General features: G+C 44.3%; 1 protein-coding gene across 1 annotated transcript in view; it reads right to left on the bottom strand.

Moving 5' to 3' along the window:
• Window positions 1-17,396, bottom strand: part of ANKDD1A (ankyrin repeat and death domain containing 1A) — a 32,678-nt gene that overhangs the window by 539 nt on the left and 14,743 nt on the right. Inside the window, exons 8-14 of the mRNA XM_056865708.1 lie at window positions 16,502-16,600; window positions 12,992-13,090; window positions 11,211-11,309; window positions 10,432-10,530; window positions 4,786-4,881; window positions 3,172-3,373; window positions 1,133-1,264 (exon numbers count right to left, since the gene is read on the bottom strand). Of these exons, the coding sequence (XP_056721686.1) occupies window positions 1,133-1,264; window positions 3,172-3,373; window positions 4,786-4,881; window positions 10,432-10,530; window positions 11,211-11,309; window positions 12,992-13,090; window positions 16,502-16,600 (826 nt within the window). The remainder of the gene's footprint in view (window positions 1-1,132; window positions 1,265-3,171; window positions 3,374-4,785; window positions 4,882-10,431; window positions 10,531-11,210; window positions 11,310-12,991; window positions 13,091-16,501; window positions 16,601-17,396) is intronic.

The raw sequence follows: 17,396 nt of genomic DNA, 5'->3' as shown, positions 1-17,396 counted from the left end.
TCTGCCTTAAGTGGTAGAGAAAGTCGGCATATAAAAAACCAACTCTTCTTCTCAAACACAATGGCCCCAGTGCCAGATTTAGATGAAGAGAGGCCCTAGGCTATTCCACTTGTGAGACCCCTCCCAATCCCCCACCTTCACAGCTAGAGGAAGGTGGAAGACTGAAAATGACCTCGCACACGGGTCCAAAAATGCAGCATAAACACGAATGCCAGTTCTTCAATTTTCTGCAAAAGACTGTTAGCTTGAAGCCAGGTATCGCCCTTCTCATTGACATCAGAACACAAATGACTGAGGGCCTCAGTGATAGTACTGTAACTTTTCAAAACAGAAAGGCCTATAACAGTGTCAAAAATATTATACACCTTGGCCGGAGGCCCCCTAGATTTTGAGACCCTAGGCTTCAGACTGCCAAGCCTATAGGTAAAGAATAAGAGTTGGTTTTTATATGCCGACTTTCTCTACCACTTAAGGGAGACTCAACCCGGCTTACAATCACCTTCCTTTCCCCTCCCCACAAAAGGTACCCTGTGAGGTAAGTGGGGCTAAGAGCTGTGACTAGCCCAAGGTCACCCAGCTGGCTTCATGTGTAGGAGTGGGGAAACAAATCCAGTTCACCAGATCAGCCTCCGCCGCTCATGTGGAGGAGTGGGGAATCAAACCCAGTTCTCCAGATCAGAGTCCACCGCTCCAAACCCCCGCTCTTAACCACTACACCACACTAGCACTCACTGGCCCCAATCTACAGAAAGTTTGGCATGCTAGAATCCAAGGTTGTCACTCTCCAGATGGGGCCTGGAGATCTCTCAGAATTACAACGAATCCCCAGACTACAGAGATCAGTTCCCCTGGAGAAAATGGCAACTTTGGTGGGCATTATACCCTGATGAGGTCTCTTCCCTCCCTGAAACCCACCCTAAATCTCCAGGAATTTTCCAACCTGGAGTTGGCAACCCCAGGTGACATCAATGGGGCCAAGTAGTTGTGTCTCACCTTCAGCCCCCCTCAGTACTATTATTCAGTAGGAAGCATCTGAATAACTTTTGCATCAAGAATAAAGTGAAATTGGATGCCAATGGGTACGGGCAGAATGCTTCAATGGGGCTTAACCAAAGCAAGCCGGGCTTCTTACCTGCCAAATCTTGCCTCCCAATTCCCACGAGGCCTTCGTAGAGTCTTTTAGTTGGGTTTTCACCAGCCATGATCACTCCATGAAACCATATCAGCAGCATTCTATGGCCGTGTTCCCTGTAGCTTTTGGTTCCTAAGGACATTAACCAAAAAAACTCCAGATGTTACATGTGAACACATGAAGCTGCCATCTACTGAATCAGACCCTTGAATCCATCAAAGTCAGTATTGTTCGCTCAGACTGGCAGTAGCTCTCCAGGGTCTTAGGCTGAGGTCTTTCACATCACCTACTTGCCTAGTCCCTTTAACTGGAGATGCTGCCGGGGATTGAACCTGGGACCTTCTGCACGCCAAGTGTCAGGCTCAGGTGTCTGCCTCTAGTATCCCATAAGTAGACTCATCTAGACAGGTAGTTCTGAAGCAGTATTACTTTATTAGGAACTAAACCGCAGATTGAAGAGCTGACTGCACACTTGCAGGTGAGGCTGGTAATGGCGAACACAGGCAAGTTACATGCTTAAAGGCACTACGGGCTGAAAAGGTAAACATTGCTAGGCAACCCCGAGATAAGCGGTTCCCAGGAAGACAGACAATACCACAGCTTCAGAAAACAGGACGAGCGAAACTGTACACAGATATTTACAGGCATGAGAACCAAGGACTCGACGTGTAGCCAGAACCTGGCCTAACTCATGTCAAGAGCCTTAACTCCAGCTAAAAGGCAAAAGGCCTGACATTAAGCGGATGCTCTACCACTGAGCCACAGCCCCACCCCTTATGTGGCAGGAAGTTAAATGAATCAGGAGGTAGAACCTCGTTTTGAGTTTTATTCCCCCATCCTCAGCAGAGGCTGACTGGAAGGAACCAGAGCAGAGACTCATGCAGAGATATAACGGGCCAGCTCCTTTGACGGTACATATAGGTGCAGTTCTTTTTTTTCATACATTTTATTTAAAAAGAAAACAAAAACAGGCATCCATACATCCATATGTACAACCTATCAGGCGCTCCAAAGGGTACCCTGTATCATAGTTGTAATATAGTAATTTGCTATAACTCATTCCTAACTAAGATTAAGTTAATTCATGCCATCGTATTCCCTATTACTATGTATGGGTGTGAAAGCTGGACATTGAAGAAAGCTGATAGGAAGAAAGTAGATTCCTTTGAAATGTGGTGTTGGAGGACAGTGTTACGGATACCGTGGACTGCCAAAAAGAACAAATCAGTGGGTTCTAGATCAAATCAAGCCTGAACTGACCCTAGAAGCTAAAATGACCAAACTGAGGCTGTCATACTTTGGTCACATCATGAGAACACAAGAGTCACTGGAAAAGACAATCATGCTAGGAAAAGTTGAGGGCAGCAGGAAAAGAGGAAGACCCAACAAGAGATGGAGTGACTCAATGAAGGAAGCCACGGCCCTCAGTTTGCAAGATCTGAGGAAGGCTGTCAAAGATAGGATGTTTTGGAGGACTTTGATTCATAGGGTCGCCATGAGTTGGAGGCGACTTGACGGCATTTAACACACAAACACAACTATGTTTTTGAATGGCTATGTAATAAATCACTGCTTGTTATTTGAAACCTTAGCTTACATATAATATTGATCACGTTATACATTGCTGATTCCCACTTCTAGTAACTCGCCTCTTTTATCCCTGCATCGTATTGCCTACTCTACCCGTAACTATTGTTCAGATTCAGGCTATTCTACTACTGAGTATTCAAAATTCAATTGAACATAATCATAGTAACCCTTCCATTTTCTCTGAAATTCCCCCGCCAATCTTCTGTTTAATAAGGGGCAGTTCTTTTTGACACGCACTTTATCAATTACTACTGTAAAGGCTGTGTATTTTATAATAATAGAGCAGAACAAATCAAGCAATATTTTCCAGGCAAGCGTTGAGTCCCCACCCCCCATTTTGAGCCCTTCAGATGTTTAAGGACTGAGACCATTCTCCCCCTCACTGCTCCAGATGTCAATCAAGCCCAGCGAAATCTCTCAGGGCAAGAGCATAGCAGAAGCCAATCTACCTGTCCACTGGTGTTCAATGGCTCGGATGTGGGCTTCTGTGAACTTCCAGAAGTGTGCCAACTTCTTCCACTCGCCGGGACGGAGGTATTTGGTGGCCAGACGCCACAGGACCGAGCGGATGTGCTGCGTCTCCAAGCGGTGGTCCTGCTTGAAAGTTAAGTGCTTGGCTACCCAGGAGTCCGAGTTGCTGTTCAGGTTATCCTGCAAACATTTCAAGGTAAGTTTCCTCCTTCCCCCCCACCCCCAAAGTCAACTTTTTACCGTTTCCAAATTGCACCGGTAAAAGCTTGATCTTTGCTCCCTCGTATGATTCTCCATTTGGTAGGTGGGCTTCCACACAACCAATTTGGAGGTCATGTGAACACACACGAACACATGAAGCTGCCTTCTACTGAATCAGACCCTTGGTCCATCAAAGTCAGTATCTATTGTCTACTCAGACCAGCCGCAGCTCTCCTGGCTCTCAGGCTGAGGTCTTTCACATCACCTACTTGCCTGGTCCCTTTAACTGGAGATGCTGGGGACTGAACCTGGGACCTTCTGCATGTCAAGCAGATGCTCTGCCACTGAGCCATGGCCCCTCCCAGTGTGGTGTAGAGGTTAGAGTGTCAGTCTAGGATCGGAATGACCCAGGTTCAAATCCCTGCTCTGCCATGGAATGGTGTTGGGTAACTTTGGGCCTGTCTCTCTCTTTCAGCCCAACCTACCTCACAGGGCGGTTGTTGTGAGGATACCATGGACAGTGGGGAACTGTTTTATAAGCATCTTTGGGTCCCCAGTGGGGAGAAAAGCAGGATATAAATATAAAAATAAATCGATATTAAATAACTAGCCATGATGCATGACCCGATCACCTCATTGGCCTTGTCCTCTGGACACATGAAGCTGCCTTGTACTGACTCAGACCCTCAGTCCCTCAAGGTCAGTATTGTCTACTCAGACTGGCAGCAGCTCTTCAGGGTCTCATGCAGAAGTCTTTCCCCAACACCTACTACCTGGTCCTTTTTTAACTGGAGATGCCGGGGATTGAACCTGGGACCTTCTATACGCTAAGCAGATGCTTTACCCCTGAGCCACAGCCCCTCCTGGTTGGCATAAAATTCCCCAGCCTCCAAATCTTCTGCTTGTCGAAGACTCTAGCACCCCTAGCTTCTGTGTGAGGCCAATCCAAACATTATTCTCTTTGGCCCTTGCTTCATGCCTCTTCCTCCCTCTCACTCCCCACAAGCTTTCTAGCATCACTGCCGCTGTTCCAACTTCTTGCCAATGGTAACCTTTCTCCTTGGATCTTGCTTCCCCCAGTCATGTTTCCCACAGTCCTTTGCTACATGAGCTCTCGTAAGTCCGCCTTCCTCTGGCTTGATTCTGGTCCCATTTGGCAAACTGTTCCTTACCCCTTAGACAGTGTATGAAATTTTCTTCATGCAGCCAAACTGACCTTTCCCTTCCTTCGTGGAGATGTGCACAGTTTATTTACATTCCATGGCTGACCCTTTTCCCCTCAGGCAGCTTTGTGGCTATGACATTTTCAGCCCTCACTCAAAGAACACCTACACGGCTGTTGTATACGGCTTCCTATAAAGCATGTTTGTATGCTTGGGAAGATCACCCACCTTCTCCCATTTATAAAACCTGTCCGCCTTGATGATCATATCGGCCAAGTTGATGTGGTTGCCCCGAGCAGCAATATCCAGGGACGTCTTCCCTTGCTGAAACCAGAAGCAAGAAAAGAAAATCACTGCCATGACCACAAGCTCTTAAAGAACACTTGAACATAAGGACATAAGAAAGGCCATGTTGGATCAGACCAAGGCCCATCAAGACCAGCAGTCTGTTCACACAGTGGCCAACCAGGTACCTCCAGGAAGCCCACAAACAAGACGACGGCAGCAGCACCATCCCGCCTGTGTTCCATGGCACCTAATATAATAGGCCTGCTCCTGGAGAGAATAGGTATGTGTCATGACTAGTATCAGATGAGCAATGTTGCACCCATTCTGCCGACTCTCCAGCCCCTACTCATCAGTTACCGAATTCCATTCGAGGTTCCGGTTATCACCTGCCAAGCCCTTTCATGGCCTTTGACCCACATATCTGTGAAACCACCTCTCCTGCCACGAGCTGCCCCAACAGCCATGCTCATCTCAGCAAAGCCTTCTAAAGGTGCCCCCCTTGCAAACGGTGATAATAGGCAGCTGCCCATTCCCAGGCCTTCTCTGTGGTGGCCCCCACCCTGTGGAAAGGCCTGCCTGAGGAAGCCAGGAAGGCTCCCATACTTCTGCCGTTCCTCCGAATGTGCGAAACAGAAATGTTCATTTTTATCAAGGAACCAGATCTGTAGCAGAATGGAACAGGCTAGGAGGATTGTAGTCTACCGCAGTGATTATTCAAGATATTATCTTACTTTTCCTGCATTGTCTTCTACCTTTGTTATTCCAGTCACCTAGGGGCACTTTCACACATCCTGAATAATGCACTTTCAATCCACTTTCAATGCACTTTAATGATTGTTTGCAAGTGGAGTTTGCCGTTTCACACAGTAAAATCCAGCTGCAAAGTGCATTAAAAATGGATTGAAAGTGCATTATTCAGCATGTGTGATAGCACCCCTAGGCAGTTTGTTGTCCACACCGTCTCCTAATTCTGTAACCCTAGTCCAACTGCATTGTTCCTTGTATGTCTTATGCTATATGAACAGCTAGAGCTGAGTCCAGTAGCATCTTAGAGACTAACAAGATTTTGGGGGTAATATGCCAAAATATGCCAAAAATTTATAATGAATTATTTAAGTATATGGTGGCAGAGGCAAGAGTGGAGCATGAAGGAAGTGGAAAGCCGAGGAGCACCCAGATGTAACTGAATGGACAAATAAAGTAGCAGAATATGCTATGGCCAAATTAACGTCTCCAGTGAATAATAGATCAACTTCTTATTTTTTGAGGAAACTGAAATTGTTGAAGCCTTTCTATTCCTTGGCTCAATCATCAACCAAAAGGAAAACTGCAGCCATGAAATCAGAAGGATATTGAGACTGGGAAGGGCAGCCATGAAGGAGCTAGAAAAGATTCTGAAGTGTAAGGATGTGTCACTGGCCACCAAGATAAGTTAATTCATGCCATCGTATTCCCTATTACTATGTATGGGTGTGAAAGCTGGACAATGAAGAAAGCTGACAGGAAGAAAGTAGACTCCTTTGAAATGTGGTGTTGGAGGAGATACCATGGACTGCCAAAAAGAACAAATCAGTGGGTTCTAGATCAAATCCAGCCTGAACTGACCCTAGAAGCTAAAATGACTAAACTGAGGCTATCGTATTTTGGTCACATTATGAGAAAACAAGAGTCACTGGAAAAGACAATCATGCTGGGAAAAGTTGAAGGCGGCAGGAAAAGAGGAAGACCCAACAAGAGATGGATTGACTCAATAAAGGAAACCACAGCCCTCGATTTGCAAGATCTGAGCAAGGTTGTCAAAGATAGGACATTTTGGAGGACTTTGATTCATAGGGTCACCATGAGTCAGAAGAGACTTGACAGCACTTAACACACACTGATTTTTATGAAGAAGGTATAATATTGAAGAGTTACTTTTAGAATTAAAGATTCAGCGGGTAGCCGTGTTGGTCTGCAGTAGAACAGCTCAATTCGAGTTCAGTAGCACCTTACAGACCAATGTGATTTGCAGGGTATGAGCTTATGAGAGTCAAAGTTCCCCTTGTCAAATATCATAAGAGAGGCAAAGATCCCTTTATCCGGTATCTTGTTAATCTCTAAGGTGCTCCTGTACCCCTCAGGGAGGGGCTGTGGCTCAGTGGTAAAGCATCTGCTTGGCATGCAGAAGGTCCCTGGTTCAATCCCCGGCATCTCCAGTTAAAGGGACTAGGCAGGTAGGTGATGCGAAAGACCTCTGCCTGGACAGCCATAGAGAGGGGCCATGGCCCAGTGGTAGAGCATCTGCTTGCCATGCAGACAGTCCCAGTTTCAATCCCCAGCATCTCCAATTAAAGGGACTAGGTAGGTAGGTGATGCGAAAAACCTCAGTCTGAGACCCTGGAGAGCCGCTGCTGATCTGAGCAGACAATACTGACTTTGATGGACCAAGGGTCTGATTCAGTATAAGGCAACTTCATGTGTTCATTTAGAGGAGGGGTTGTGGCTCAGTGGTGGAGCATCTGCTTGGCATGCAGAAGGTCCCAGGTTCAATCCCTGGCATCTCCAGTTAAAGGGACCAGGCAGGTAAGTGATGTGAAAGACCCCTGCCTGAGACCCTGGAGAGCCGCTGCCGGTCTGAGTAGACAATACTGACTTTGATGGACCAAGGGTCTGATTCAGTAGAGGGCAGCTTCATGTGTTCATGAGTTAGCTGTTCTACTGAAGACCGACATGACTACCCTCTGAAACTACCTTCAAGGAAGGTATCACATTCCATCTCATGGAGTGGAAATCAACCAACCCCACGAAAAAACTTGCACACATAATGGTATCCTACGAAGGGAGCTTTGACTCTCAAAAGCTTATACCCCCAAAATCTTGTTGGTCTCTAAGGCGCTACTGGAGATGAATCTAAGTCGTGGAGACTTACAACCTCAAAACAGTATAAATGAGTTAAAAAGCAACATAAAAGCAAAAAACAACTATAAAATATTAATGTTAAAATATTAAACAATTCAAATATGTCAGTGGCACTATCCCACTAACTTGTGGATTACACTCCAAAGCCAACCTAAATAATTTGGCCTCACATGACCTGCAGAAACTAAGCAAGTCTGGCAGGGCACAGGTATCATCTGAGGAGTGCATTCCACTGTGTAGGGGCCACACCTGAGAAGGCCCTTCACCTGGTGACAGCTAACCCAGTTATCCTGGGGCTGGGCACCTGCAAGAAGCCCCCAGAGGATGACCAAAGGGAACAGGGGGGGTGTAACAGGGGAGGCGGCCTGTAAATATGATAGTCCCAGACCGTTAAGGGCTTTAAAGGTGAACCTTGCTCCCTAGCAAGCTTGGCTTCACCTCCTGTGGCCGCCATTTTGTTTTTGCACCATTTTGCTGTTATGTCAGAATTCCAGAAGTGCCTGCAGGCCCAAAACTGTGCCTTAAGCACAATACTTTTCAGTAGAGTCTCTTCATATTTTCAGTGGCTATTGGATGTCAAGTAGGGTTGCCAGGTCTCTCTTCGCCACCGGTGGACGGTTTTTGGGGCAGAGCCTGAGGAGGGCAGGGTTTGGGGAGGGGAGGGACTTCAATGCCATAGAGTCCAATTGCCAAAGGGGCCATTTTCTCCAGGTGAACTGATCTCTATCGGCTGGAGTTCAGTTGTAATAGCGGGAGATCGCCAGCCAGTACCTGGAGGTTGTATAAAGGAATCACCAGTACTGTAATGGAAGATTCTACAAATAAACAGTACTTGCTCAATTAAGCAAAATTTCTTATAACTTTATCATTGTGGTGAACAGTGCCAAAAATCAACTTCATTGCCAGCTACTTCGAATATAAAAGTGACACAGCTACTTGAAAGACTTTAAGATTTGTTGCAACTTTTCCCTTTGCTATTCAGCAAGTATAGTCTTTGTTGCCAACATCTCCCGACTTTGGGATAAGTTGATTTGTATATAGTATGTGTATATGTATGCATGTTTAGGCTTATAAGAACTCACTGCTCACTTTGTATATTTTTTTGGCACTGTTCACCACGTTGAACAGTGAACACGTTTTTTTCTCGTAATCGTCCTTATCTCTATTGAACTTCTGTAATTTGTAGCTTTTTATGCTGGAAGTATATGCTTTAAGTTCTTTTTCCAATTGTTCAATCTTACTTGTGAATTCCGAGTCAGACAATTCAGTTTTTAAGGTGTCTGAAACTGTGTCAATTTCTTTTGATATGTTGTCAATTTCCACAGAGGCTTGTTCAATAATAAGGAGCATTAAGTCCATGGAACAACAGTTAAGTATCGCTGCCCATTTCTCCGTGAATGCTTCATTATTATTAAAAAGGGCTGGCGCTTTTTGCATGCGCAAACTTCTGGGGATAATGTTGGCACTAGCATAATCTGTTAATGAAGACCCATGCAATTCTGTCCTGATTCTTTTCTTTTTTAAATTTAACAATTTGTTGGTATCAATGATATTGGTCGCTTCTACGTTATGCAATGAAGGCATGCTTTTCAAAAAAAATTCTCTTTCCGCATTGGAAAAAGTGAACATGGGGATTTTTTGAGACATGGTGAATAAGGAAATTGTATAAAGGAATCACCAGCACTGTAATGGAAGATTCTACAAATAAACAGTACTTGCTCAATTAAGCAAAAAAAAAATCAACTTCATTGTGCACCTCATCAATTTCATTGCCAGATATTTCGAATATAAAAGCGACACAGCTACTTGACTTTAAGATTTGTTGCAACTTTTCCCTTTGCTATTCAGCAAGTATTGTCTTTGTTGCCAACATCTCCCGACTTTGGGATAAGTTGATTTGTATATAGTTTGTGTATATGTATGTATGTTTAGGCTTACTGCTCAGTTTGTATATTTTTTTGGCACTGTTCACCACATTGATAAAGTTATAAGAAATTTTGCTTAATTGAGCAAGTACTGTTTATTTGTAGTACCTGGAGGTTGGCAACCCTTATTATGAGCAACTTTAACTTCATCGTTAAAAGACACTTTGTCAACTCAGGGATCAAGCCCCTTCTGACAGGAAAACGTAGAAGTTGTGCTAACAAACCAACTAAACCTTTATGAAATTTAGGAGAGCGTATTGCCCTTTCAGGAAAATCCATTTCCTCCCAAAACCGGAAGCAAAACTCAGAAGCCCCTCCGCTCATTGATTTAATTGCACCTTCTCCCTGTAAGAACAGTTCTAAGATTGTGGATCCCCAAGTTATAACTAGTCAAAATGGACAAATCAGATCAGCTGATGACTATGATCAAGCAGACTCCAAACTATTATGCTAATAACAGGCGATGGATGTAGGGTTGCCAGGTCCCTCTTCGCCACCGGCGGGAGATTTTTGGGGTGGAGCCTGAGGAGGGCGGGGTTTGTGGAGGGGAGGGGCTTCAATGCCACAGAGTCCAATCGCCAAAGCGGCCATTTTCTTCAGGTGAACTGATCTGTATCGGCTGGAGATCAGTTGTAATAGCGGGAGATCTCCAGCTACTACCTATGGTTGGCAACCATAGATGGATGAAACATCAGGTAATCCCTGCATGCATGCACAGAGAACCCTGTCGTCATGAGGATTTCCTGCAAGAGGATTAATTTACCTTGTCTGTTTGCTTTAAGTTCACCCCGGCGATAAGGATCATCTCGGCAATGTCCTGCCTTCCGTGTTCTGCAGCGATATGTAGAGGACTTTGCTGCCTCTGGGTAAGAATTGAAAGCAACATTGGTAATTATACATAAGGAACAAGCTCAAGACAGAATACAGGGATGCCCATAATTAAAAGGATGGCAGGGTTTTTTGTTTTTTTTAAAAGGGGGGAGTAGCTAACATGTGCTTGGAGGTCATGGCCCCATGGAGTGCTGAAAGTCCCAGGTTCAAATCCTACCAAACAATCTTCTCATATCTTTGCCTCCCCCTTCTGCAGTGCTGGAACAAAAACACTGACCTGTCATAAATCAGTAGTTGTAAGGACTACCAAGGTAACAGATGTGAAGTGGTTTGAATCCTCTGAATGTTGAACTGTTTACACTGTTTAGAGTGTGTTGTTTTTAACTTTGCAATTCAGTTTCATTGTATTGTTTGTATAATACTGGCCTCACTGGCATTGTGTTTAATTGTATTATATTATCCTCACTGCATTGAGTGTCAGTAAGACAGATGGACTATAAACTGAGTAAATAAAATAAGGCCAGGGCTCGAATCTGCACTGTGCCATGGAAGCTGGCCAGCAGACGCTGGGCCAGTCACGCTATCTCAAACTAATCTACCTCACAGGGTTGTTGTGAGTGTAAAATAGAGGAGGGGACGAAAAGGTTGTAAGCCACTTTGGGGTCCCCATTGGGGAGACAAGCAGGATATAAATTTAATGAAAAGTCTTACATAGTCAGGGATATCCAGGTCACATTCCGCATCGATGAGAAGTTTTACTATGGCAGGATGGTTGTGTAGCACCGCAATATGCATAGCTGATGCATTTTGCTACAGAAAGAAGAGACAGCAATGCCGGTGTTGAACATTGAGGGGGAAGTCCCACTTCATATGTCACACCCTGCCCAGTTACAGAGAACAGCAGGAAAAATCACTCTGTACACGCACAGAGGCATTCCTCTTTCGTCTGGTGCTCTCAAGTTACACTCTGGCACTGGAAACAGGTTTCAGAGCACTGAGCTCTGGCAGCAGAACAGCTGCTAACACGCAGGGCCAGATCTTGCCAATCCCTTCTGCCAACTCCACTGGCCCCCAAAGGGCCTTCCTTTCTCTTATTTTTTTATTTTATTTATTTATATATTAATTTTTATCCTGCTTTCAGTCCCTGGCCAAAGCTGGGCTCAGGGCGGCTAACAACATCTATATTTACTAGCATAAAACCACAAAACCACATAATACATAAAACCACAAAATACATCAAGAAACTAGATAAACAGTTTAAAAACAAATTAGTTCATAAATGTATAGCTAAAACAAATGGCGCTCAAAGTTGAGCACAGGGCCTGGGAGGGACCTAGGGGGAAAGTTAAGGGCCCCTTTGCATTTGATTATTCACAGCTCAAGGAGTAGGGGGTTGTGCATCTGAGGAATACTCAGCGCCAGAGGAAAATAACACCATTGCAAAACATGTCTGTGAGATCCAACACATTTTTGTCAAGCTGAGTATCTTTCAGGAGAGCATTTTTCTAAACTGAACAGGATTCTCACTTGAACTTCTGCAAAAATTTTAACCAGCTTTCTTTTATTCTTGCATTGTTCGTTGCACCATTATGCTGATTTCACAGCACAGTTTCCTCATCTGGTAATTAGGTTTTTTTTGGGGGGGGGGGTTGCATTGTTGGTTTTATGGCCCGAACACTTTTATTGCACAGTTTGTTTCACCTGTCGGGCTGTTGTTATTGTATCTAATTCTGGAATCCGCCCCGAGTCTTGATGAGAAAGGCGGACTATAAATTAAGCAAATAAAAATAAATAAGTAAATAAATACTGTGCAGGGGGGATCAATTTCCCATTTGAACTAAGCGGCTCTGCTGTAGCTCTCTTCATAGAATCATGGAATAAAATCATAGAAGCATAGAGTTGGAAGGGACCACCAGGGTCATCTAGTCCAACCCCCTGCACAACGCAGGAAATTCACAACTACCTTCCCCAAACACCCCCAGTGACCCCCACTCCATGCCCAGAAGATGGCCAAGTTGCCCTCCCTCTCATCATCTGCCTAAGGTCATAGAATCAGCATTGCTGGCCATTTAAAAACCTGCAGGGAAGAAGAGCTCACCACCTCCCGAGGAAGCCTGTTCCACTGAGGAACCGCTCTGTTAGAAAATTCTTCCTAATGTCTAGACGGAAACTCTTTTGATTTAATTTCAACCCGTTGGTTCTGGTCCGACCTTCTGGGGCAACAGAAAACAACTCGGCACCCTCCTCTATATGAAAGCCCTTCAAGTACTTGAAGATGGTTATCATATCCCCTCTGTCTTCTCCTCTTCAGGCTAAACATACCCAGCTCCTTCAACCTTTCCTCACAGGACTTGGTCTCCAGACCCCTCACCATCTTCAACCTCACTTAACTTGCAGACCAAGGAGGCCTGGTTTGAATTGATGATGGATCCTTTATCCCTTCTTCCTCCACTTGGAGCCGCAGAAGTGTTCAGCCAAAAGGAGTCGCTTACGTAATTCAGTGCATCGGTCTGAATTCCTGCGTCAATCAGGACTTGGGCCATGTCTTCAGAGCCGTTCAGCGCAGCGTAATGGAGGCAGGTCATCTTTTTCTGAGCGAGGGGAACAGATGGGCATTAATACAGGATAAGCTGTTCCACGTCCCCCCCCCCAACCAACAGGTAATCAGTCTCAGAAAGCAGCCATGTGCCCCCCAGTAAAGAATGGAACCGAGATGTTGGGGGAAAAGATTTTTTAAGCCCATCTTCTCCAGCATTGTTTCCCTGGTCAAAACTGTACCTTGGCCTTCCAGGTCCCTAATCCACTGTTGTGTGTGTGTGTTCAATGCCATCAAGTCACAGCCGACTTATAGTGACCCCTAGTGGGGTTTTCAAGGCAAGTGATTAAGCAGAGGTGGTTTGCCATTGACTTCCTCCGCAGAGACTTCCTCGGTGGTCTCCCTTCCAAGTACCAACCCCGCTTAGCTTCTGAGATATGATGAGATCAGGCTATACCAGGCCTCCTTCCCTCCTGATCCACCACTACTGACCGATGGGGTGAGGTCACATCTCAATGTTTACTAGACAGACTGTGTTTATGGGGTGGTTTGCCATTGCCTTCCCCAGTCATAGAATCATAGAATTGGAAGGGACCACTAGGGTCATCTAGTCCAACCCCCTGCACAATGCAGGAAATTCACAACTACCTCCCCCCCAAACACCCCCAGTGAACCCTACTACATGCCCAGAAGATGGCCAAGGTGGCCTCCCTCTCATGATCTGCCTAAAGCAGGGGTGGGGAACCTTTTTTCCGCCAAGGGCCATTTGGATATTTATAACATCATTCGGGGGCCGTACAAAATTATCAGCTTAAAAATTAGCCTGCTATATTTGGTCAAACATTTAGCCAAGGGGCATGACGGGAGATGGCTCCAGGGATCTGCCACATAGAGCGACTTGCTTTTGAGCTCTGCCGTCCCCAGCTGGGCCCAAGAGATTCAGGCAGGGCAGCATCCTTCTGAGCTAGGGATCTACCAGGACCCATGAAAGGCCAGACCAAATGATTTTGGGGGCCTTATATGGCCCCCGGGCCTGACGTTCCCCACCCCTGGCCTAAAGTGATAGAATCAGCATTGCTGGCAGATGGCCATCTAACCTCTGCATAAAAATGTTCAGGGAAGGAGAGCTTGCCACCTCCCGAGGAAGCCTGTTCTGCTGTGGAACCGCTCTAACTGTTAGAAAATTCTTCCTAATGTCTAGATGGAAACTCTTTTGATTTGATTTCAATCTGTTGGTTCTTGTCCAACCTTCTGGGGCAACAGAAAACAACTCGGCACTATCCTCTATATGACAGCCCTTCAAGTACTTGAAGATGATTATCATATCCCCTCTCAGTCTTCTCCTTTTCAGACTAAACATACCCAGCTCCTTCAACCTTTCCTCATAGGACTTGGTCTCCAGACCCCTCACCAGCTTTGTTGCCCTCCTCTGGACACGTTCCAGCAAGGTACATAAAATATGCAGTCATTAAGATAAAAACATAGGCCAGTAAATTCCAAAAATAGAAATTACAAACTTTGGGCTTTTTGAACTTCCATCACATCCACTAGAAAATTGGCAACGTAACCTCCGGATCGGAATCATTTAATAAAAATTGACGTTTTGCTTGGGTAGATAGGTGATATTTGGAAAGAAGCCAATTTTTTAACCATTTCCCATGGGGTGTTTCATATAGAGGGCAGACCAACAGAATATGATCAATTGAGTCCAGGGAATGGGTATCAGTTAATAATCACTGAGTTATTAACTGAAAAAATAGACTCTCAGGAATCTAAACTGACCTGTGTCCTACAATATACTTCAGCAACTCCAAAGATTAGGAAAATCATTTTAAAATACTGGCACTTGGTACAAGATTTACCGGGATGCAATCTACCACCAAGATTTGCATATAAACGTACACAGTCCATACGGGATTTTATTGTTAATAAATATACTGACAACATATCTCAACCAGATACATCTACACCGGTAGGAAATTATACATGTGGCCATTGTGCTTATTACAAATACCTATTACCGGTACAAGAAGTAACTAATCCAACAACAGGTTACATGTTCAAAATCACGTCCTTTAATAATTGTATTCCAAAAATTGTATTTATGCCATCAAATGCTCCTGTCAGATTTGGTATATTGGTAAAACAAATAGGCCTATAAAATATAGAATTGGGGAACATTTATCTAGATTCAGGAATAAGATTATGGAGGCCCCTTTAACAAAACATTTCATAGAACAGAACCACACAGACACAGGTTTATTAAACGCAATCATGACATCACAGATATAGATTTGTTGTTGAGACAGCAGGAGACCAAGTATATACATCTATTTGGATCCCTATATCCTCATGGTTTGAATACCACATTGGATTTATACAGTTATTTGTAAAAAGATACTGTACCTTTAAGACTGTATACATACAGATGCATGCAATTAGCTGAGCTGCTTTAACTCAACCAAACCACAGTTTGTACTATGAGGACAGTTGTTCCCATCCAACTAAGCCCTAGTGTAAGTAGCATGACTTATGCCTTGACTATTTTGTAATTTTATATTTTATATTTCATATGGTTTGTAATGCATGAGATCCTCTCCAACTGGCAGCAATGTTACTTTGTAAGAATATGTACAACATGTAACTGCAGAGACTTGAATAGAAATGTCGAGTCAGTATTTTTCTGTTAATATATCAACTAAGGCATTGTAATAATTTTTTGATACAGTGGCAAGCTGAGGAAGACCCCTAGTGGTCGAAACAGGGAATATCCGGCACCCTGTAAGAATTTTCTGCACATATTGCCACGTACGGGATAACGTATCCAACAGAGCAGTATCAAGAAGACCTCTACTATCCATATTGTCAGAGCTCAATACTACTGTGACTGTTCCAACGTCTTCCAGACGCAAGTTGGCGAGATACTCGCAAAAGACTTTATTGATTTGAAATGCTTGTGATTCAACAGCACATATGTGATTTGATATGATTTAGAATTTTCACGATTTTGGCATTATTAATGAACGCATTGTTTGGAAATACATATGCCTAACTGAATCAATTTCCTAGTGAATGTTTTCTGCTATTTTGGGTTTTGTCAACTAACTATATAGCAGGCTAACTGTATATTTGTCTGACCTCCAGGTGATGGCTGGAAACCTTCAGCTATTACAACTGCTCTCCAGGCGATAGAAATCAGTTCCTCTGGAGAAAATGGCTGCTTTGGCAATTGGACTCTATGACATTGAGGTCTCTCCCCTCTCCAAACTCCACCTCCCTCAGACTCCACCCCAAAATCTCCAGAAATTTCTAACCTGGAGCTGGTAACCCTAAAAAACCAACATGTGCCTAGTCCTACATCTACTGGTTCCAGTTTTTTTACCTCAACCTTAGCTGCCACAAATAATTCCCAGCACCCTTCCTCTGCAGGAACGGATGTGGGGCTCCTTCTATGGGGCTCGCCTACCTGTGTTTGGCCATTGACATCACTCCCTGCTTCCAAGAGCAGCCTCACACTGTCAAGGTGTCCTCCTTCAGCAGCCAAGTGCAGCGGGGTCAACCCTTCCTGGGAAGGCAGGGAAAGAAAAGTCTAGATCACTGGTTCCCAACCGGGGGTCCATGGACCCCCAGGGGTCCGCGAGAACTAAATTAAGGTCCGCGAAACAAAGTTATAAACCCATAATAAATTAATATTTTCAATTAAAAGTTTTCTATTATAATATATATATATATATATTCAAATATTATTCTAAGTTTAATGTTTAACAGTTATGATTAAAGTTTATTTTCAAATTCTCTGAATTTTTATTTTGAACCTTGGGGTCCCTGCACCAAACAAAAACGTCCTAGTGGTCCCTGGTCAAAAAAAGGTTGGGAACCAGTGGTCTAGATGTTTTGTTTTTGCTCAGAGAAAATAATATATTGAATAGTGCTATGTGCCCCTCCCGCCGGCATCGCAAATCAAAAAGTCTGCAAGGGTGACTGCTAGAACAATCACAAAAGTTATTGTGAGTTAAAAAAAAAAACACCTCCAAGTAAGAGACAGTGCAGCAGGGAAAAAGAATGAAACCATTAAAAAGAAGTTGGCCAAAGGAAGTAGAGAAGAAAGGTTAGACCTCACTTAGAGTACTGTGTTCAGTTTGGGGCATCATAATTTAAGAAAGATGTAGACAACCTGGAACGTGTCCAGAGGAGGGCAACAAAGATGGTGAGGGGTCTGGAGACCAAGTCCTATGAGGAAAGGTTGAAGAAGCTGGGTATGTTTAGCCTGGAGAGGAGAAGACTGAGAGGGGATATGATAACCATCTTCAAGTACTTGAAGGGCTGTCATATAGAGGAGGGTGCCGAGTTGTTTTCTGTTG

This window comes from Euleptes europaea, chromosome 20, assembly GCF_029931775.1.
Source record: "Euleptes europaea isolate rEulEur1 chromosome 20, rEulEur1.hap1, whole genome shotgun sequence".
Classification (NCBI taxonomy): domain Eukaryota; kingdom Metazoa; phylum Chordata; class Lepidosauria; order Squamata; family Sphaerodactylidae; genus Euleptes; species Euleptes europaea.
Note: the sequence above shows the minus strand (reverse complement) of the source record. Positions and strands in the feature narration are given on the sequence as shown.